This window comes from Gopherus flavomarginatus, chromosome 4, assembly GCF_025201925.1.
Source record: "Gopherus flavomarginatus isolate rGopFla2 chromosome 4, rGopFla2.mat.asm, whole genome shotgun sequence".
Taxonomy (NCBI): domain Eukaryota; kingdom Metazoa; phylum Chordata; order Testudines; family Testudinidae; genus Gopherus; species Gopherus flavomarginatus.
The window spans coordinates 99,060,364-99,082,939 of record NC_066620.1 but is presented as its reverse complement, the minus strand read 5'-3'; the positions used below and the strand labels follow the sequence as shown (position 1 = coordinate 99,082,939).

At 42.6% G+C, this 22,576-nt stretch overlaps 1 protein-coding gene across 2 annotated transcripts in view; it reads right to left on the bottom strand.

Moving 5' to 3' along the window:
• Positions 1–22,576, bottom strand: part of LOC127049292 (uncharacterized) — a 105,820-nt gene that overhangs the window by 41,248 nt on the left and 41,996 nt on the right. Inside the window, exon 1 of one of the 2 annotated variants that reach the window (XR_007773908.1) lies at positions 20,944–21,019. Coding sequence is in view for 1 of the 2 variants with exons in the window: in XM_050949932.1 (XP_050805889.1) it covers positions 20,944–21,016 (73 nt within the window). In the remaining variant the exon portion in view is untranslated. Of the gene's footprint in view, positions 1–20,943; positions 21,020–22,576 lie in introns of those variants that run through there. The other variant, XM_050949932.1, reaches the window with a different exon arrangement.

Sequence of the window (22,576 nt, the reverse complement as noted above, 5' to 3'; positions counted from 1 at the left end):
GTGTTAGTAATGGGAGATTCGATCATTAGAAACATAGCTAGCTGGGTTTGTGATGACCGGGAGAACCGTATCGTGACTTGCCTGCCTGGTGCAAAGGTTGCAGATCTCTCGAGGCATCTAGACAGACTTATATGTAGTGCTGGGGAGAAGCCGGTGGTCGTGGTCCATGTAGATACCAATGACATAGGGAAGGGGAGGAGAGATGTCCTGGAAGCCAAATTTAGACTGCTAGGGAAGAGACTGAAATCCAGGACCTCTATGGTGGCATTCTCAGAAATGCTCCCAGTTCCACGGCAGGGCCAGGTAGGCAGGCAGAGCTTCAGAGTCTCAATGCGTGGATGAGACGATGGTGTAGAGAGGAGGGGTTTAAGTTCATTAGGAACTGGGGAAACTTTTGGGATGGGGGGAGCCTATACAGAAGAGATGGGCTCCACCTAAACCAAAGTGGAACCAGACTGCTGGCACTAAACATTAAAAAGGTTGTAGAGTAGTTTTTAAACTAGGAGATGGGGGAAAGCCGACTGCTGCAGAGCAACATGTGGTTCAGACACAGATTTCTCTTAGGGGAGAGTCTGATGATAAGTATCAGAGGGGTAGCCGTGTTAGTCTGGATCTGTAAAAGCAGCAAAGAATCCTGTGGCACTTTATAGACTAACAGACGTTTTGGAGCATGAGCTTTCGTGGGTGCAATCTGAGGAAGTGGGTATTCACCCAAGAAAGCTCATGCTCCAAAACGTCTGTTAGTCTATAAGGTGCCACAGGATTCTTTGCTGCTTAATCTGATGATAGAAAATCTTCAGGTTATAGTCAGGAGCAGAGGATGGAGGAGGATAATGTAAGGGCCAGATCAGATGATAAAGAGTCACATAAAAAAGAATCTGGCACATCAGAAAAGGGCAGACAAATAAACAGGGACAAGTTTTTAAAGTGCTTGTACACAAATGCTAGCAGTCTAAATAATAAGATGGGTGAACTAGAGTGCCTTGTGATAAAGGAGGATATTGATATAATAGGCATCACAGAAACCTGGTGGACTGAGAGCAATCAATGGGACACAATCATTCCAGGGTACAAAATATATCAGAAGAACAGAACAGGTCATGCAGGGGGAGGAGTGGCACTATATGTGAAAGAAAATGTAGATTCAAATGAAGTAAAAATCTTAAGCGAATCCACATGTTCCATAGAATCACTATGGATATAAATGTCATGCTCTAATAAAAATATAACATTAGGGATCTATTATGGACCTGACCAGGACAGTAATAGTGATTATGAAATGCTAAGGGAAATTAGAGAGGCTATCAAAATTAAGAACCCAATACTAGTGGGGGATTTCAATTATCCCCATATTGACTGGGAACATTTCACTTCAGGACGAAATGCAGAGATAAAATTTCTCGATACTTTAAATGACTGCTTCATTGGGCAGCTAGTACGGGAACCCACAAGGGGAGAGGCAACTCTAGATTTAATCCTGAGTGGAGCGCAGGAGCTGGTCCAAGAGGTAACTATAGCAGGACCGCTTGCAAATAGTGACCATAATATAATAACATTTAACATCCCTGTGGTGGGAAGAACATCTCAACAGCCCAACACTGTGGCATTTAATTTCAAAAGGGGGAACTATACAAAAATGAGGGGGTTAGTTAAACAAAAGTTAAAAGGTACATTGACTAAAGTGAAATCCCTGCAAGCTGCAAGGGCGCTTTTTAAAGACACTATAATAGAGGCCCAACTTCAATGTATACCCCAAATTAAGAAACACAGTAAAAGAACTAAAAATGAGCCACTGTGGCTTAACAACCATGTAAAAGAAGCAGTGAGAGATAAAAAGACTTCCTTTAAAAAGTGGAAGTCAAATCCTAGTGAGGCAAATAGAAAGGAGCATAAACACTGCCAAATTAAGTGCAAGAGTGTAATAAGAAAAGCCAAAGAGGAGTTTGAAGAACGGCTAGCCAAAAACTCCAAAGATAATAACAAAATGTTTTTAAGTACATCAGAAGCAGGAAGCCTGCTAAACAACCAATGGGGCCCCTGAACGATCAAAATACAAAAGGAGCGCTTAAAGACGATAAAGTCATTGCGGAGAAACTAAATGGATTCTTTGCTTCAGTCTTCACGGCTGAGGATGTTAGGGAGATTCCCAAACCTGAGCTGGCTTTTGTAGGTGACAAATCTGAGGAACTGTCACAGATTGAAGGGTCACTAGAGGAGGTTTTGGAATTAATTGATAAACTCAACATTAACAAGTCACCAGAACCCAATGGCATTCAACCAAGAGTTCTGAAAGAACTCAAATGTGAAGTTGCGGAACTATTAACTAAGGTTTGTAACCTGTCCTTTAAATTGGCTTCAGTACCCAATGACTGGAAGTTAGGTAATGTAACTCCAATATTTAAAAAGGGCTCTAGAGGTGATCCCGGCAATTACAGACCAGTAAGTCTAACATCGGTACCGGGCAAATTAGTTGAAACAATAGTTAAGAATAAAATTGTCAGACACATAGAAAAACATAAACTGTTGAGCAATAGTCAACATGGTTTCTGTAAAGGGAAATCGTGTCTTACTAATCTATTAGAGTTCTTTGAAGGGGTCAACAAACATGTGGACAAGGGGGATCCAGTGGACATAGTGTACTTAGATTTCCAGAAAGCCTTTGACAAGGTCCCTCATCAAAGGCTCTTATGTAAATTAAGCCATCATGGAATAAAAGGGAAGGTCCTTTCATGGACTGAGAACTGGTTAAAAGACAAGGAACAAAGGGTAGGAATTAATAGTAAATTCTCAGAATGGAGAGGGGTAACTAGTGGTGTTCCCCAAGGGTCAGTCCTAGGACCAATCCTGTTCAATTTATTCATAAATGATCTCGAGAAAGGGGTAAACAGTGAGGTGGCAAAGTTCGCAGATGATACTAAACTACTCAAGATAGTTAAGACCAAAGCAGATTGTGAAGAACTTCAAAAAGATCTCACAAAACTAAGTGACTGGGCAACAAAATGGCAAATGAAATTTAATGTGGATAAATGTAAAGTAATGCACATTGGAAAAAATAACCCCAACTATACATACAATATGATGGGGGCTAATTTAGCTACAGTGAGTCAGGAAAAAGATCTTGGAGTCATCGTGGATAGTTCTCTGAAGATGTCCACGCAGTGTGCAGAGGCGGTCAAAAAAGCAAACAGGATGTTAGGAATCATTAAAAAGGGAATAGAGAATAAAATTGAGAATATATTATTGCCCTTATATAAATCCATGGTACGCCCACATCTCAAATACTGTGTTCAGATGTGGTCTCTTCACCTCAAAAAAGATATTCTAGCACTAGAAAAGGTTCAGAAAAGGGCAACTAAAATGATTAGGGGTTTGGAGAGGGTCCCTTATGAGGAAAGATTAAAGAGGCTAGGACTCTTCAGCCTGGAAAAGAGGAGACTAAGGGGGGATATGATAGAGGTATATAAAATCATGAGTGATGTTGAGAAAGTGGATAAGGAAAAGTTATTTACTTATTCCCATAATACAAGAACTAGGGGTCACCAAATGAAATTAATAGGTAGAAGGTTTAAAACAAATAAAAGGAAGTTCTTCTTCACGCAGCGCACAGTCAACTTGTGGAACTCCTTACCTGAAGAGGTTGTGAAGGCTAAGACTATAACAGTGTTTAAAAGAAAACGGGATAAATTCATGGTGGTTAAGTCCATAAATGGCTATTAGCCAGGAAGGGTAAAGAATGGTGTCCCTAGCCTCTGTTTGTCAGAGGATGGAGATGAATGGCAGGAGAGTGATCACTTGATCATTGCCTGTTAGGTTCACTCCCTCTGGGGTACCTGGCATTGGCCACTGTCTGTAGACAGATACTGGACTAGATGGACCTTTGGTCTGACCCAGTACAACTGTTCTTATGCTCATACAAAGCACACGGGATCTTTATAGAGGAAGGTAAATATGCAGCATTTATTGAGAATATAACAGTTAGCATATGCTTTTCAATCACACACACACACACACACACACACACACACACACACACACACGCAGAGTCCTGCCAGTGATGTTCATAGTTACCAGTTTGTTGTAGCTCGAATCAATCTAATGGCCAGTTAGACTGAGCACTAGTGTGGAGGTGGGCTCTTGTCAGTCACAATCCGATGCTCCTGGAGTGTGGCAAGACGAACCCAAGTTCCATGGCCAAGCACCCTGGTTCTTATAGGTTGTTTTCCTTTGTTGAAGTCTATGGATTTTGCTGTGCCAGTTTGTGAATTGGTATAAACATTCCAATACACCTCCGAGAGGGTCATCCTGTTCTTGTTTTGATTTAATCAATTGTCCTCAGGGGTGCCAGCCTTTACCTCAGGGTCGTCAATCTGCCCTTCATTATGGATGCACATTGAGATTCTTTGATGTCTCTTTACTACTTTTTCCTTGACTCTGGCTATAACAATGGCCTTCCCACCTTATCTTTTCCTGATGCATACATCCTCATTCACACAAACAGATTGAGAATACAAACAGTAGTATTTTATATCGAGCAGAAAGGCATTGCAAATTAAACCTTGCCTTCAATGTTTCTCTAATCTACTTAACATAGACACAATAGAGAATCCTGTCTTTTACTTACTAAACCTTAAAACAAAGAAATGTATATTTAACTAGAGTGCCTAATTTGTAATAAATATAGGAAACCATAGTAGACTTTATAACTTATCCTAAAACAAAAGGTGATCATAATCAATTAGAAGGATTGTTCTGGTCTGTCATTCCTCTCTGCTATTCAAAAAGGGTGGCTGACAGGATGAAATCAAATCATACATTAATTCTCATAGTACATTATAAAATCCAGTTCCTACACACTCCCACACTAGCCTCAACTTCCTGGACATCATGATCAGGTTCAAGAATAGACCCCTACAGACAACCGTATACAAGAAACGGATCACCACTCTTACCTTTGCAGATCCTGTAACCACCCAAACGCATCAAGAAATCTGTTATCTACAGCCATGCACTCAGGCCATGTCTACATCTAAAATTTTGCAGCGCTGGTTGTTACAGCTGTATTAGTACAGCTGTATAGGGCCAGCGCTGCAGAGTGGCCACACTTACAGCAACCAGCGCTGCAAGTGGTGTTAGATGTGGCCACACTGCAGCGCTGTTGGGCGGCTTCAAGGGGTTTCGGGGAACGCGAGAGCAAACCGGGGAAGGAGACCAGCTTTGCCACGGTTTGCTCTCGCGTTCCGCGAACCACCGTGCAAACCGCAGGGAAGGAGACCTGCTTGTTCGGGGAACGCGAGAGCAAACCGCGGCGAAGCTGGTCTCCTTCCCCGGTTTGCTCTCGCGTTCCCCGAACCGCCGAGCAAGCAGGTCTCCTTCCCTGCGGTTTGCAGGGTGGTTCGCGGAACGCGAGAGCAAACCGCGGCGAAGCTGGTCTCCTTCCCCGGTTTGCTCTCGCGTTCCCGGAACCACCCTGCAAACCGCAGGGACGGAGACCTGCTTGCTCGGGGTTCGGGGAACGCGAGAGCAAGCCGGGGAAGGAGACCAGCTTGATTACCAGAGGCTTCCTCAGGTATGCTGGGATACCTGCTTATTCCACGGAGGTCAAGAAAAGCGCTGGTAAGTGTCTATACTTGATTACCAGCGCTGGATCACCAGCGCTGGATCCTCTACACCCGAGACAAAACGGGAGTACGGCCAGCGCTGCAAACAGGGAGTTGCAGCGCTGGTGGTGCCCTGCAGATGTGTACACCTCCTAAGTTGCAGCGCTGTAACTCCCTCACCAGCGCTGCAACTTTCTGATGTAGACAAGCCCTCAGATACCACAGAATATACTCGAAGAAGAAAGTCTGGGATACACACCTTAACACACAAGTGCTGACTTTCCAAAGTGCCAGGGGGTTGCTCGACCCCCAGCTCTGCATCAGACCCCGCCCCCACTCCACCTTTACCCCAAAGCCCCACCCCACCTCTTCGTGCCCAGTTCCACCCCCTCCCACAAGCATGCCATGTCTTCGCTCTTCCCTCTCCTCCCCAGAACCTCCTGAACACCATAAAACAGCTGATTATGGTGGGCGGGAGGCACGGAGAGGGAGGGGGAGGCACTGATCTGTGGGAGGTACTGGGGGTGGTGGAGGGGAGTTGATGGGGGGGATGCTGGTGGGTGCTCCTATGCATGAACACACTTAAAACCACCTTCATCAAACAAGGACACTCCACCAGAGAAACAGATCACATCATGGAACAGGCCACCCAAATACCCTAGAGAACCTTCAATACAGAAAAAAACATCCCTCTGACTGCACACCTCTAGTTGTCACCTACTATCCCATACCGGAACCCATATAGGATATCTGTGCCGCCGACTGACCAGATGCCAGTTCATGCCAAGGTGCCTAGCCCTCACTGAACACTGACAAATGCATAGCTGGAAACCAGTTTGGCTTACCTGTGTGTTAGTATAGTTAAAGTGAATATTAGAGTTATAAGAATGTGTTTAGACTTCATGAAATGATTGTAGGATGCTGCATGTATTAATATTACTTATAATATCTGTATGCCATGTTATAAAGTTATATTTAAGTGTTTGCTTTGTAACAATGGAAGTGTTTGCTAAAACTGTCAAACCCCACAGTCACTGGAGAAGCATTACCAAGCGTGAAATTCTAATTTAATACAAGGGGACGTCATCTTCTCCCCAACAAAAGAAGTCCTGTAGACACCAGATAAGCCATTGTGGAACTTCAATGAACAAAATACTTTGTTGATTGCTTAACCTACACCCATAGTTCACAAACCCTGGTCCTATCACAGCTTGAACACTGGGGGGAAGGAAGGACAGAAAAATCTCTGTCAAGGAGAAATTATCATCACTATGCTGCTCAGAATTCAAAGAGGGCAATATTTCTAGGCATAAGCAAAGGGACCCCAAGCTGCTTGGCTTGCCCTGCATATTATAGCAGCTACTATCACCTTTAGGAACCTAAGCCCTGGTCTACACTATGAGGTTAGGTTGAATTTAGCTGCGTTAGGTCAATTTTATAAGCAATGGGTCTACACATCCAACCCCATTCTGCCAACCTAAAGGACTCTTAAAATCGACTGCTGTACTTCTCCCTGGTGAGGGGAGTAGCGTTAAAATCGACCTTGCTGGGTCAAATTTGGGGTAGTGCAGATGCAATTCAACAGTATTGGCCTCCGGGAGCTATCTGAGAGTGCTCCAATGTGACCACTCTGGACAGCACTTTGAACTCTGATGCACTAGCCAGGTACACAGGAAAAGCCCTGGGAAAATTTCTATTTCATTTCCTGTTTGATCAGCATGGAGTTCAGCAGCAGAGGTGACCATGCAGTCCCAGAATCGCAAATGAGCTCCAGCATGGACCGAATGGGAGACACTGGATCTGATTGCTGTATGCGGAGAAGAATCTGTGCAGATTGAACTCCAATCAAAAAGAAGAAATGCTAATACATATGCCAAAATCCCACAGAATATGGAAGAGAGAGGCTACAACAGGGACACACAGCAGTGCAGCATGAAAGAGAAGGAGCTCTGGCAACCCTACCAAAAGACAAAGGAGGCAAACGGTCGCTCCGGGTCAGAGCCCCATACATGCCGCTTCTATGATCAGCTGCATGGCATTCAAGGGGGGGGACCCTACCACTACCCCACCACTGTCTGTGGATACCTGCAAAGAGAGAGTCTCACACAACAGGGGGAGGATTTTGTGGATGAGGAAGATGAGGAGGAGGAGAATCCGCAGTAGGTAAGCAGAGAATCCGTTCTTCCTGGCAACCAACACCTTTTCATCACCTTGGAGCCAATACGCTCCCAAGGTTGGTTCCCGGACCCTGAAGGTGGAGAAGGCACTTCTGGTGAGTGCACATTTGTAACTACACTACAGGGTTTAAAAGCAATTGTGTTTAATGTTTGATTTTCCCTGAAGACTTGGGATGCATTTGTGGCCAGTACAGCTACTGGAAAAGTCTGTTTATGTGTCTGGGGATGAAGTGGGAATCCTCCAGGGACATCTCCATGAAGCTCTCCTGGAGGTACTCTGAAAGCCTTTGCAGAAAGTTTCTGCAGAGGGCTGCCTTATTTCGTCCTCCACGGTAGGACACTTTACCATGCCAAGCCAGTAGCAAGTAGTCTGGAATCATTGCAGCACAGAGCATGAAAGTGAATGGTTCTGGGTTTTGGTTGCATTCAAGCAACATTCAATCTATATCTTCCTTTGTTAGCCTCAGGAGAATGATATTATTCATGGTCACCTGGTTCAAAAGGAAAATTTTTGTAAAGTAACAGTAAAAGGTCCCCATTCATGCTGGGCTGTTTGCACTTGGCTAAAAGGGATCATCCCTGAGAATAGCCACATGGTGGCGAGAGGGGTGAAGGGATCATCCCAGAGAATAGCCACACGGTGGGATGGGGGGAGGGGTGTGCTGCACATCCCCCCGAAAACCACAGCCCCTCCTTTTAAACGGCAAACCCAACTGGCATTGCTTGCTCTGAGAAAGGAGGGCACTAGGCTTTGAAACCATTCCCACATCATGAAGGAGGAAGAAGCCAACCCTGCGTACCCTTTGGCTTATCATGGCTGCCTGGAAACCAAATTCTGTTGCCCAGCCATGTGTGATGTGTCACCATACTGGCAGGCACTCAATATAAAAGGCAAAATGCAACCTTGTACCTAAAGCACATGTGCTGTCTGCTGTGAATTGCTTGATTCACTGTGAAAGAGTCTCTCTTTTGTTCTCAGAAATGTATCTTCTTAAATTCTACTCTCCCTTTTTATCCCCTCGCAGGTACAAATGTTTCTACACTCCCCCTATCATCTCTGTCACAGAGGTTATCGCAGATTAGAATGCGAAAAAAACGCACTTGCGATGACATGTTTCCGAGCTCATGCAGTCCTCCCGCACTGATAGGGCACAGCTGAATGCATGGAGGCATACAGTGACAGAGGCCAGGAAAGCATACAGTGACCGCAATGAGCAGAGGCAGGAGGCGATGCTAAGGCTAATGAGGGAGAAAACAGAAATGCTCAGGAGTCTGGTGGAGCTGCAGGAAAGGCAACAAGAGCATAGACCACCACTGCATCCACTGTATAACCGCCTGCCCTCCTCCCCAAGTTCCATAACCTCCTCACCCAGACACCCAAGAATGCGGGGGGTGGGAGGCTCTGGGCACCCAGCCACTCCACTCCAGAAGATGGCCCAAGCAACAGAAGGCTGTCATTCAAACAGTTTTGATTTATAGTGTGGCTACAATAGGCAATGTGGCCTTGTCCTTCTCTCCTCCCCACCCCACCCGGGCTACCTTGTCAGTTATCTCACTTTTTTTTTTTGTCATTAATAAAGAAAGCATGCATGGTTTCAAAACAATAGTGACTTTATTTCCTTTGCCAGCTGTTATCGAAGCAGGGAGGGTAGTTGGCTTACAGGGAAATAAAATCAACAAAAGGGGCGGGTTTATATCAAGGAGAAATACACACAACTGTCACACCGTAATCTGGGCAGTCACGAAACTGGTTTTCAAAGCCTCTCTGATGCGCAGCACACCTAGCTGTGCTCTTCTAATCAGCCTGGTGTCTGACTGCTCAAAATCGGCCACCAGGCGATTTGCCTCAACTTCCCACCCCGCCATAAACATTTCCCCCTTACTCTCACAGATATTATGAAGTGCACAGCAAGCAGTAATAACAGTGGGAATATTGGTTGCGCTGAGGTCTAACCTAGTCAGCAAACAGTGCCAGCAAGCTTTTAAACGTCCAAAGGCACATCCTACCACCATTCTGCACTTGCTCAGCCTATAGTTGAACTGCTTCTTATTACTGTCCAGGTTACCTATGTACGGCTTCATGAGCCATAGGAGTAAGGGGTAGGGTCTCCAAGGATAACTATTGGCATTTCAAGATCCCCAACAGTAATTTTCTGGTCTGACAAGTAAGTCCCTTCTTGCAACTGTTCAAACAGCCTGGAGTTCCTAAAGATGCGAGCATCATGCACCTTTCCCGACCATTCCACATTGATGTCGGTGATAATGCACAAGGTGTTTACTATGCTCACAACAGCAGCGGTTAGCTGAGTGGGCTCCATGCTTGCTGTGCTATGGCATCTGCACGGGTAACCCAGGAAAAAAGGCACAAAATGATTGTCTGATGTTGCTTTCACGGAGGGAGGGAGGGAGGGGACACTGATGACAGGTACCCAAAACCACCTGCGACAATGTTTTTGCCCTATCAGGCACTGGGAGCTTAACCCAGAATTCCAATGGGCAGCGGAGACTGTGGGGACTGTGGGATGGCTACCCACAGTGCACCGCTCTGTGAGTCGATGCTAGCCACTGTATTGAGGACGCACTTCGCCGACTTAATGTGCTTAGTGGGGACATACACAATTGACTGTATAAAATCGTTTTCTAAAGATCAACTTCTATAAAATCAACCTAATTTCATAGTGTAGACATACCCTAAGACTGTATCTCATGTGTATGTGTATGTTTACCTGTTTTAACTTTGTAAATAACTCATTTATTTTTCTTAGCTAATAAATCTTTTGTTAGTATTATAGGATTGACTACAAGTGTTGTGTTTGAGATATGAGGTACATTTGACATGGGGTAAGTGACTGGTCCTTTGGGACCGGGTGTAACCCGAATATGGTTGTGATTTGTGGTGTGTAAGGGACCATCTATCACAAAGGCAAGTTTGCCTGGGTGGCAAGATAGACCACAGTGCCCAAGGGGGCTGTCTGTGATTCCATGTTAAGGCTGCTATAATGCTTGAGGAGTTCACACTTATTACTTGATTGATGCAATCTAGGTATAGAATACACAACCAGTTTGCAATTTATGCACTGTTTCTTGACAGTCTGCCCAGAGATTGGCACTCACTATCATGAGCCACTCTAGATAGCCTGACAGTATCATTAAACAATTACAACCCTTACTTGACGGGGACCGTATCCTGAAAGACATCTTTCCTCAAACCTCTCTTCTGACCTTCAAACAACCCAACCTTGCCAAGCTCATCATTGGAAGTAAGCTCCCCGCAGACCAGTACACATCAACTCCAAGCAGTACCAGACCCTACCATAACAGATGCAACTCCCCCGCTCCCCAACATACTTTTCAAGATCCATGGGTCCTACACATGCCTATCAGAACAAGTGGGGTACCTCATCCAGTGCACTAAATCCCCCAATAACCACTATGTGGGTGAAAACAGACACTCACCATGCTCTCACATGAACTCACATAGAAAAACAATAAAAGACAAAAACACCCTACCATCCATGGGCAAACACTTTTCACAAAACAGTCGCTCCATATCTGACCTCTTAGTCTTCATCCTCCAAGGAAACCTGCACATCACTTTCAAAAGATAAGCCTGGGGGCTTCATTTCATAATTTTGCTAGACAATAAAAATCACAGACTCAGTAAAGACATTGGATTTATGACTCAGAACAACAATCTGTAACCCACCACACCTCCTTTATCCTATGACTGAAGAGGTGTTAACTACCCACTCACCTTGAATGGTCTCTTGCAATATTTGTTAACTTCTTATCTTTTCCACCTTGTGTTTAGCTGTGACATTCTGCGTACCTTTCCCAGACCTGAAGAAGAGCTCGGTGTAGTAGCTTAAAAGCTTGTCTCTTTCACCAACGGAAGTTGGTCCAGTAAAAGATAGTACCTCACCCATCTTGTCTCTCTAGTAAGAGAGTACCAGAATGTGAATTAACAGCATTATAACTCAAACATTTTTTAAAATGGAATAGAGCAAATAGGTAAGCACCATGAATTCATTCAGAAGTCAGTCACTTGCCAAGAAGAATGAATAACAATTTCCACTCTGATAGCATTTCTCATTCATTAATTCAAAACAAAAAAAAAAGAACCACATTTCCAAAATGGAAGTCTAACTACTGTTTTAGGGTCTACCTTTAACAGACATTCATTCACAAACATTGCCTGGTAGAGCTAGGGTTGCCACCTTTCTAATTACTGGTAACCAGACCCCAAGGGCATGCCCCTTGCTCTGCCTCTTCCCCCCAAAGCCTCACCCCTGCTCCACCTCTTCCCCCAAGACTACACCCCATTATTTGCTCCTCTCCCTCTCTCTCTCCATTGCTTGCTGGATTGTCTCCACCTCCCTTCCTGCACCAGCTAGGCTCCCTCTGCTCCTGGGCTGGGACAGCAGCTGCTGCCACCTGACAAGGAGCCTGCCTGCAGGTTGGAGGTAGCCCTGACTGAGCAGGGACTGGTGTGGGTTAATGACCTGGGGCCTCCCCTGCCTCGCAGTAACCAGACTTTTTGTGTCCGGTCAGCACATCTGACCAGACACTGCCTGGTCCCCTTTTCTGGACTTTCCAGTCAAAAACTTGGCACCTGGCAAACCTAAATGGCACCCAGATACAAAAGCCAAAACATGGACAGGTGGCAACCTTAGGTAGAGAAGCTTGTGCAGAAAAAGAAAAGAAGAAGCCATTACATCTAATTAAATCATATTTTAATCCTGTGTCATATCCCCAAGGAATAGATTTGTATTCAATGTCCCTACTAAACGGTTGTGGAACTGATCTGAACCAAAAGACAATTGCTTCGTGATCAGTGTTTGGCACTAGATGATTCTAGGTTCAGACAACTAACTTCTGAATCTTTGAGGATTTATAGAAATACATTGCGAGTTTAAATCACTATGGCCTAATTCCTCCAGAATCTTAGTCTCAGTAGTTTCAGCCTTCCCTGGTCCTTTTGCAGGATGGAAGGGAATGTATGGTGGCTGTCACATGGGAAATTTGGGTGACTGTTAATTATTTGTATTGCAGTAGTGCCTAGGAGCCCCAGTCATAGACCAGGACCCCATTTATGTTAGGTGCTGTACATACAGAGAACAAAAATCAGTTCTTGCCCCCGAAGAGCTGACATTCTAAGTAGATGAGGGTCTAAACTCTGAAAAATGGTGGGGAGAGGAATCTTCAAAACTTCTTTAAGGAAACTGAGGATCTACCTCAAGCGGGACTTCAAAATATGCCCTGATGCAGAGATAAGTACAGTAATTTGCCAAATATGCACTGACTTGCTAGGAATATGCCCATTAAGCATAAACAAAAACTTCATGTCTTGGTACCACTGCTCACAAATAGCACTTCATCCTCTAAGACATGCTATGACTTCTTAGGAATTTTTCCATACAGTGTCCACTACACAACCATAGAAATTTGACCATTAATTCATTTACTATGGATTAAATTGACGGTGACCTTCCTCATCCTAGTACCCAACTGTTTTGTTAGCAAAGGAAACCAAATTGAGAAGTCTTCACATTTTACATACTTATGGCACAGGGAGTCAGGAGAGTTGCATGCTATATGTGGCACTGTCACATGACCTGGGGTAACTCACTTGATCTCTGTGCCAGTTTCCTCCTTTGTAAAATGGAATAACACCACCAACCTACATTACAGGGGTTCTGTGAAATGGAATTCACTGATAAGTGCAAGATGTTTTCTGATTCTCATAGGCAAGGCTCTAAAGAAGTGCATAGTACTGTATCATTATAGCAGCAGAGTTGTGCTCCCTAACAGAATCTGTCTAATCAGTGGACAACAGACAAACATCAGCTGACCCAAACTTAGGCCAAAAATGGCTTCCAAATGTTTACAGGCTACAAGGAGGGGTGAGAGAGGATGATGCAAACAAGTCATCTCATCTGGTTCTTGCCCTTTTCAATTATGATTCGAGTAACAACTTGACTTAATGAATGAGTCAAGGAGGGGAGTGGCTGTCTATGAAAGTAACATGATAAACAAGTCCAACAGAAGAGCAGTCAGTTGGGTCCTTGAATTTCTGATGTATACAATTGTCTCTTTATTATCCTGTACTGATTGGTCAGTCCAGGGTCCAAGAAGAGGACTTGAATAATTTAACTTAAAAAGCTCCAATAAATTGTTTGTGACTTACTCTTCTCTTCCAACTCTACAGCACTGACTGCAGTATGTAGCCCACCACAAACCATGTGCACCACAGAGCTCTTATTGGTACTTCCTGCACTCCAGCTACAAGTTTATTGGAGACAGGAAAAAAGAGGAATGAGGAGACCGACAACTACCATTCTCTGCTGTGGAGCAATACAGGCAGTTAGGCCTATAACAGCAGGATGTACTGCAGCCCTGAGGCTTCCTCTTTGTGGCCCAGGAATCAAATTCCATTTCTCTGGCTTCACCAGAGATCCCCAGCATGTAGCTTGGATGCTGAGGCTGACTACTAGCTCCAAGGCTTGTTCCTTTGAATATTGCCTTTTTTCTTTTTGTTAAAATCTGGTGCCTTTTTTAAGGGCAGTAAGGAGGATGGCTAAAGGAAGGCACTTTTGTAAGACTGTTCTACTGTAATGTCTCACTTTTTGAGAGCTTGAGGGGATGATCCCAGCCTAGGCCACAAGCCATGCCTTCAGGTAATGAGTGGATAAGGCCCTGGAGTGGCATTCAGGAGACCTAGATTCTATTCTAACCTCTTCTAACAACCTACTCTGTGACCTTTGGCGAGTCTCTTTACCTCTCTGGTGTTTCTGTTTCCCGTCTGTTTAGATTGTAAGTTCTTTGGGGACAGGGACTGTTTTACTACATGTATGTACAGTGCCTAGCACAACAAAGTGTGATCTTGTTTGGGGTCTTTAGGAACTACTGTAATATAAATAATAAATCCTTTAACAGGAATTACCTCTAATCCCAATTTGAAGGCCTCAATAGTTGTTACAATAGCAGAAACAGAGGAAGGTCAGAATGGAAAACTCTCCCCCAACCAAAATACTCTACTGGGAACTTAATGAGGAGGACATTGATTGACCAGCTTTTGCTTTCCTTTTCTGGGAGGTCAGCAATAACTGGGATTCTGCAGTATAGTCAGACTCAAGGTGCAGTGTCAAGAGTAGTAATGCTGAGTTCTATCACTTGCACAATTCTCACAGATGATATGATATCATTTCTATCTCCCATTCACTATAGCTCAGAGTCAGACCTGGTGCTATATGGTTGTGAAGCGAGGTGGAGGCACCCAACACTCAGCCTGTACTGTGAAAAGGGTTGACATCACCTCACTCTGTTCTTCATTTTTTTTTTTTTTTCCGGTGGGGGAGGTAGAAAAGCACAGAGCCATTCAGGTTTAGTGAACTCTTGCAAGGTTGCAAACTATATACTCTGTCAAATGTCACCACTCTTGTTCCTCTGAAATAAATGAAGGTCTCTCCAAATAGCAGGATACTGCAAGTCCTTGTATAAGTACAGACTTTAAGACCTACTGTACAAGTCTGTCTGGTCATGTAGAAAGGAAGAAGTTGCAGGAGTTGAGGCAAGAAACAGTCATAGCCTGAATCAGGAGATTAGCTGTGAGAACAGATTTCAGAGATAGTATGAAGCTGCCTGATTTGGCAAGATCCTGCAAGGTGTGGTGGAGGAAGAAAAAATGTGAAGATGACACCAAGAAAAGCCTAGGTGACATGACAGGGGAGAGGTCAGGGTTAGATTTGTGAGTCATCATAACAAAGGTGGAAACTAAATCTATGGGAGCAGATAGAATTGCCTTCCTTGTTCCCTCTCCTCCTCACCCCAAACATACCCCTTTTTCTTACTTCCTGATTCTCACTGGCCTAGTGGTGAACTACTGGAATACTTTGAGATGCTATTCCTGAGATACTGCTGACCCAGCTGGACTGATTCTCTTACCAAAAGTCTGGTGAGAAAGCCTCTTCACATTTCCTTGCTGGATTTCTGTCTAGATCAAAGCAAATTGAGATTTTTAGATACACATTCAAACCATACAGACAAATATTTGCCCATTGCAGGTTGTGACTGGACATATTTGTATCATGTCATGTAGAATACTTTTTGAATAGTTCCTGATTTGTGACGGTTTAAAATAAAAAATTCTTACTAGCTTTGAAATAACATAATCCTGAGACTTTAAAATCCAAACCAGTTCACATCTGCCTTTTATGAGACAGTAATATGTAGGTCTTAAAATCTAAAATTTACAGTATTTATTAATACTAATATCAAAAGGATGTATGAAACTTAGTTCTTTCTTTTCATTATTGATCTCAGGCATCACAGTAGAGCATAGCAGTGATGACATTCTGACATCAGAATAGAGTGCGAGCAGTTAACTCCACTCAACTTTTCCAGTGGTAGAGAAAAACAAATTTAATTTAATCTAGATATTTGTTTTTTAACTAATACCATTACAACCTGGGTACTATTCTCTCCTAGGCGGGTATGGAACACTAACACTTGCCTTTGCCAGTATCTGCTACTTTGAAGAAAATAAACCCTCCTCACCTTTCCCTAATGTCAGTTATGCCAAGTTTTGCATTGGTGTAAATCTGAGTAGGAAATGTAGGGAACAACCAGTTGCACTGGTGGTGGTGAATCCTTCCCTGACCTCCACAGACAATCAGCTTCTGATCCAAAGGCTTAGATCAAGCATTCTTTACTTATTCTCTTACCCTTTTCTTCTCTATTTGGTTACTATCAGACTGATGAAGACATCTAAATTGTGGCTATTTTAAAAATCTTTCACATCCTCTCGGATACTATATTGAGATTATATTGTATCTTGATGGATTTACATATTTGGCAGTACGACGGTAGGTAAAAGTATTAAAAAATAATACAATTGGTTCCATTTAATCAGGGTCTAGCTAATAGGGACATTTGCTTAATTGGGACATGGTGTTAGGAACTGATTTTATGTAACGTATTTAACTTGTAGGTTTTCACATCTGTTTAACTGGGACACCTTTTGTTAGATAATTTCATTATTCACATCACATATTTAAAAAGTGTCCATCAGAGTAATAGCGCAGTGCCAACAAGTACATTGGATGCCTGTTTTTTAAATTGCCATGTGCCGTGTGATAGAATTAAATTGCAATTTGTAAAGAAATAACTGTGATAAGCGACAAAGAGTCCTATGGCACCTTATAGCAGTGGTCGGCAACCTCTGGCAAGCGGTTCGCCATCCCAGGCCAATGGGGGCTGCGGGAAGCGGTGCGGGCTCAGGGATGTGCTGGCCGCAGCTTCCTGCCACCCCCATTGGCCTGGGACGGTGAACTGCAGCCCATGGGAGCTGCGATCGGCCAAACCTGCCAACGCAGCAGGTAAACAAACTGGCCTGGGCCGCCAGGATGCTTAGCCTGGCGAGCTGCGTGCCAAAGGTTGCTGACCCCTGCCTTATAGACTAACAGAAGTATTGGAGCATAAGCTTTCATGGGTGAATACCCACTTCATCAGACACATGGGATTCATTCACCCACGAAAGCTTATATTCCAATACTTCTGTTGGTCTATAAGGAGCCACAGGACTCTGTCGCTTTTTACAGATCCAGACTAACACGGCTACCCCTCTGATACATAACTGTGATAAGAGCTATTAAATGCTTCTTCACATTAACTTCTCTAATATCTTTATGCAATAATTTGTTTTATGTTAACATTTTAAAATTATACCAGCAAAAATGAGTGCAATTAAGTGGATACCTGTAGATATACAATTTATCAGTCTGCCCTTCATAATTCACCATGTTTTTTGTTTGTCCATTTATAAATACAATACTGCATGTAGCATTTGCTATGAGAATACTCTTTCTGGAAACAGAAGCTGAAGTTGTTTCTTCCCACAACATTTCACCATCCATGAATAGTTAATTTACTTTATATAGTGATCACAGTCTACACTCCACTCCCTGTTGCCTTCCCTTTTCCCACAGACTCCCCAGTATCTGCCCATATAGAATGAACATGGAGTAAGACTAATAAATCAGGCTTTGCCCAATAAATTTGGCAACTAAAGCTGCATTATTCATCATGTATTCACATCTCTATTACGTTGACAAAAAGTGGAGGTACAATGGTCACAAATGTACAGGCACATATTTTTTGGTTTGTTTTTGTAAACTGTGCAGTTAAATATACATCCAAAAACAAATGCATCAAGTGGTGAATGTTGCCTGATTTGTGGGGTCACTGCAGCCTGGGCTGTGATATTCTTATCTCATGATAACATTTTTGTTCTCAGATGTCCTGCAGCTGCTTTCATTAAAAACATAATATTTACATTCTGAAAAGTGATGAGATGAACCCTGCTTAAAAGCAGCAGTTTAAACAGCATCACACCTCCTCTCAGAAGGAAGAATTTGCACACCTGTCTTTTTTGGAAATGTTTCAATTTGCTAATTTTTTGTGTGTGTGAACACAAACACAGGAAACAATTTTTTTGTGTGTGCACTAACTCCACCCTTTCTTTAATCCTAGCTTATTCAAGGCAGGCACATAATCACAGACATGTTGGAAGACCTGGAGATATACTGAGTATTTGACATGCCCGACCTACTTACGATATGTTTGCTGCTGACATCTTAGATGTTCGGATATAAAATAAGGAATTCCTAAAGAGCTAAAATTATATTTGGTTTTCTTTTATAATCATAAGAAAAAATAAAAAAAACTATTTGCTTTACCATAAATCCAAACACAGATTTAAAGATGTTCTTTCCTATGGAAAAAGAAATAACAGAAAGAAAATGAAATAAAAAGTAATTAAAATGGTCATTGCTATTCTGGCCCAGCCTTCATGTGAAAGAAACAGAACTTGAAGGTACTTTCAACTGAAATGTCCACTGGAAAAAACAGAAAAGTTTTATCCAGAAGATGAAGGTTATAAAGTCTTGCATTCCCACCCCCCCAATGTCAACCCATCTCAAGTATTCAGATCCACCAATATATTTGTAAAGTGTTGTTGAGACTTTGTATGAGATATGATTCAAGCTTTATAAGGGCTGGATAGTTGTGTTTCTCGACAAAGGGAAAGAAACGTTTTAAAGGTGTTAAAGTACATTGTTTAGCTGATCGGCTATAGGCATAACATCTTTTAATCCATTGCATCTATCATGTACATCTTCTAATGATTTTTCAGAGAATGGTTTCATCATCCAGTTGACTTTAATGGTTGGTTTCAGAGTGTCAATATGTATCATTCAGCACTTAGATATTGATAGGGAAAAAAGGACCTATTTGGGCCAGCACAGCAACTGAAAGTTAAAATACTGTTGAATGTTTTTGATCTGACTGGCTAGTCAAAGTTTAGGGCCTTAGGGATATTCCAGTTAGGAATGGAAATTGATGGAGTCTAGTATTTACTTTGATGCAATCTTATTTATTTACAAGGAACATACGAGGTCCTGCTTCTCCAAATACAAGAGGAACCAGAACCAAAAGAATAGTTTCTTAGCATACAACCCCAACCCTTTTTAGTCAACACCAGATTCCCCGCCCAAAACTCTCTCTCTAGCTTTTTCCACCGTGAACAGTGAAGTGGCAAATACTAAATTTGCGGTCAATACTAAATTATTCAAGATAGTTATGTCCAAAGGAGACCGTGAGGCATTACAGTGAGATCTTACAAAACTGGGTGACTGGGCAACAAAATGGCAGATGAAATTAAACATTGATAAGTGAAATGTAATGCACACTGGAAAAAATAACCCCAATTATACACATACAATGATGGGTTCTAAATTAGCTGTTAGCACCCAAGAAAGAGATCTTGGAATCTCTGTGGATAGTTCCATGGAAACTTCTGCTTAATGAATAGGAGTGGCCAAAAGGACTAATTTTGAGATCCCCTCCCACCACCATAAACACAAGAAGTTGGCTCGCAGAGGCTAACACCTCAGCTAAAAGTGATTTTTGATGGCCAAGTTACAATACCCATTAAAAATGTATAACTAATGCTGGCAGGCCTCTACACTATAGGCACAACAGTAACAACTGAGTCCAGTTTAGAACTGAACAGTAAACCAAGAGCTGACATTCAGCAGGGGTGACTTAGGAAGTGTCTTTTATATACATTTGAGTAGGAAATTTAGGGAACAATCAGTTGAAACAAAGATTGGCTTATACTAAACCACCACATTCGAGCACCCACAAAGTTCAAGTCTAGATGTACACCTCAAGAATGGCCTGCTCTTTGTAAGGGGCCAAGCCAAGACTCCACCTATGAATTCCATTATACAAGTCTATCTCAAGTGAAACTAATGCCCTGATCCTGCATTGAGCTCCATGCAGGCAACCCCCAGCACATACATGGAACCCCAGTGACTTCAGTGGGCCTTTGTGCAGGTGCATGGATCCCGCCACATGGAACTTACTGAGAGATCAGGGTGTGAAACATCTATGTCCACCAACTATTCCCATTTTGCTATGTTTTTCTGCATAGCAACCCTACATAAAGCTATCTTCTGTTGCTGATTATTTTATGGAGCTCTCCAAGGGCCTCACCAACTAAGGGGAAAATGTCTCCTGAGAGGTGCTGAGCAACCTCAGAGGGTTGAGGGGTCTCAACTTCTCACAGGATCAGGCTCATAATTTATAAGTCATACAGCTTTTCATGGAGTTGAAAACATATGCACACAAAATTTGTTAGTTCTTTAAATGGAGTAGTATGGTTATTGTTAAAAATCAATTTCATTTCACACACAACATGCATGAGGACTAATAATTATGCAATAAGTATGAACACTTTGCAGTCTTTTACACACACACACACACACACACACACACACACACACACACACACACAGAGAAAGAGAGAGAGAGAGAGAGAGAGAGAGAGAGGCAGACAGACAAGACAAGACAAGACAGAAAGTCAGGTAGTTTATGCTCAAAATTAAGGCTTTTTAAAATAAATATAAAATGGTTATAGAAATGTTTAGTTTTTTGTTTTTTAATTCATAATGATTTTTTTTTAATTTAAAACTTTAAGGCCAAAATTATCACCTTCTGTTAATGCCTGAAACCCAAAAGACTAGTTTTTCATTGTCTAAAGACAGCAAAATAGAAAAAGAACACCAATGGCAGATGATGAAAAGTAAAATCGATATAATCTCTCCTACTTTTTAATAACTGAAGGTGGGGCTTGTAACACAGGAAAAGCATTTCTTTCACCAGAAACATGTAGAATCAGACCTCCTTTCCCATGGAAAAACACACAAAGAAAAGAGAGGAAAACAGCCTTTAACAATTCACTATTCCTTTAGCAACATGCAAATAATCATCTTATTAATTTGCATCTAAACTTGGGAACCCAAATTTAATATCAACAATTACTATTTTAAGTGCATGTAGTATTGTTATCTCTGTCAATGATCTAAGTGAACTCCTTTTGGTCATTACATATCTCAATATTTCCTTTAGCCAGCATGTTAGTGTATCACAACAAATTAAGGAGGTCAGAAATTATGACTTTCTCAGTTTCCTTTTATAAAAATCAAGATTGTTCCTAATGCCTGTTTTTTCAGACCTCTATCCCAAAACTTTAAGTTCACAGGTTTCATGTAGGTCTGTCAAAAACACAATTCACACACACACCCCTTCTTCAACTTGGATCTGTTTATTTTAATCACACCCTGTGACCTGTCAGCCCTTACTGTGTGGAAGTTGGAGTCATCAAAGCAGGATTAGGAATACCTATGTCAGTTTTCAAACTTCATTTCTTCATGTGGAGGAGACACCATGCAGGCAGTGGAATGTTTTCCTTTCATGACTGCATATTTTATACTGTAATTAATTTTATTTCTGCTGTGGTTACGGATAGCTTCCTATTTTTCAGTAAAAGTGCAGATATTTCTTTCCCCTTCCCATGCTTACTAGAGCTGGGCCCAACACAAAACTCTGGGACCCAAATACCAAGAATTTAGGTCTAGGCCATCACAAGTACTTACGTCTTGCAGGGGAAACCTTAAAAACAAAGGATCTGATTCTCTTCTCACTTCCACCCATAAGTAACTTGACATTAGTCTGTGGGTCTGATTCTCTACTGCCCCGCACTTTGTGTTGTCACAGCTATACAAAGTAGTGAAAAATACTGCCAAATCAGAATTTTTCACTCACTCACACCATTGGAAGCATTTTTTCTTACACTCACCTTTCACAGATCTAAATGATTACACAAAGTGTAAGGCAGTGGAAAAAGTGGGCTCAATAGAGTTTACACTGGTGTGAGCAGTGAATCAGGCCCAAAGTTGTGTCTGCTCTGATGGCACTTTTCACACTAGACAAGATATGCTCCCTCCACACACAGAGGAGGAAGGAGAAAGAGAACAAGTCCCTTCCCCCTGCCATCCACTCCCCCTCAGTCTCCATCATCATCTCCTCTATTATAGGGGAAAGAGGAGAGAAGTTCCTTTCCCACTCCACCAGGCAGGGGAGCAAGTGAGAAGAAAAAGATGTTCTCTACTTCTAAAGGTTAGGGAGCAGAAGAAAAAGGAAATTTTTTTTTCTTCCGGCAGGGGACAAGTCAACTAGAGGGGAGCGCCCATCCAACATAGGATTCAGGAGCAGGAAGATCAAGACAGACAACCATTGTCTCTAATCACCTTCTCAAGGAAGAAGTACAGGGAGATGCAAGAGGCACAACGGAGAATCAACATACATTTTGTTCACCAACAGGATCAGAGGCAAAAATGACCAGTCAACCCCCTGGTTTGGTTCATTTCTGTTGTACTTTTAAATATGGTTTTGTGTTTG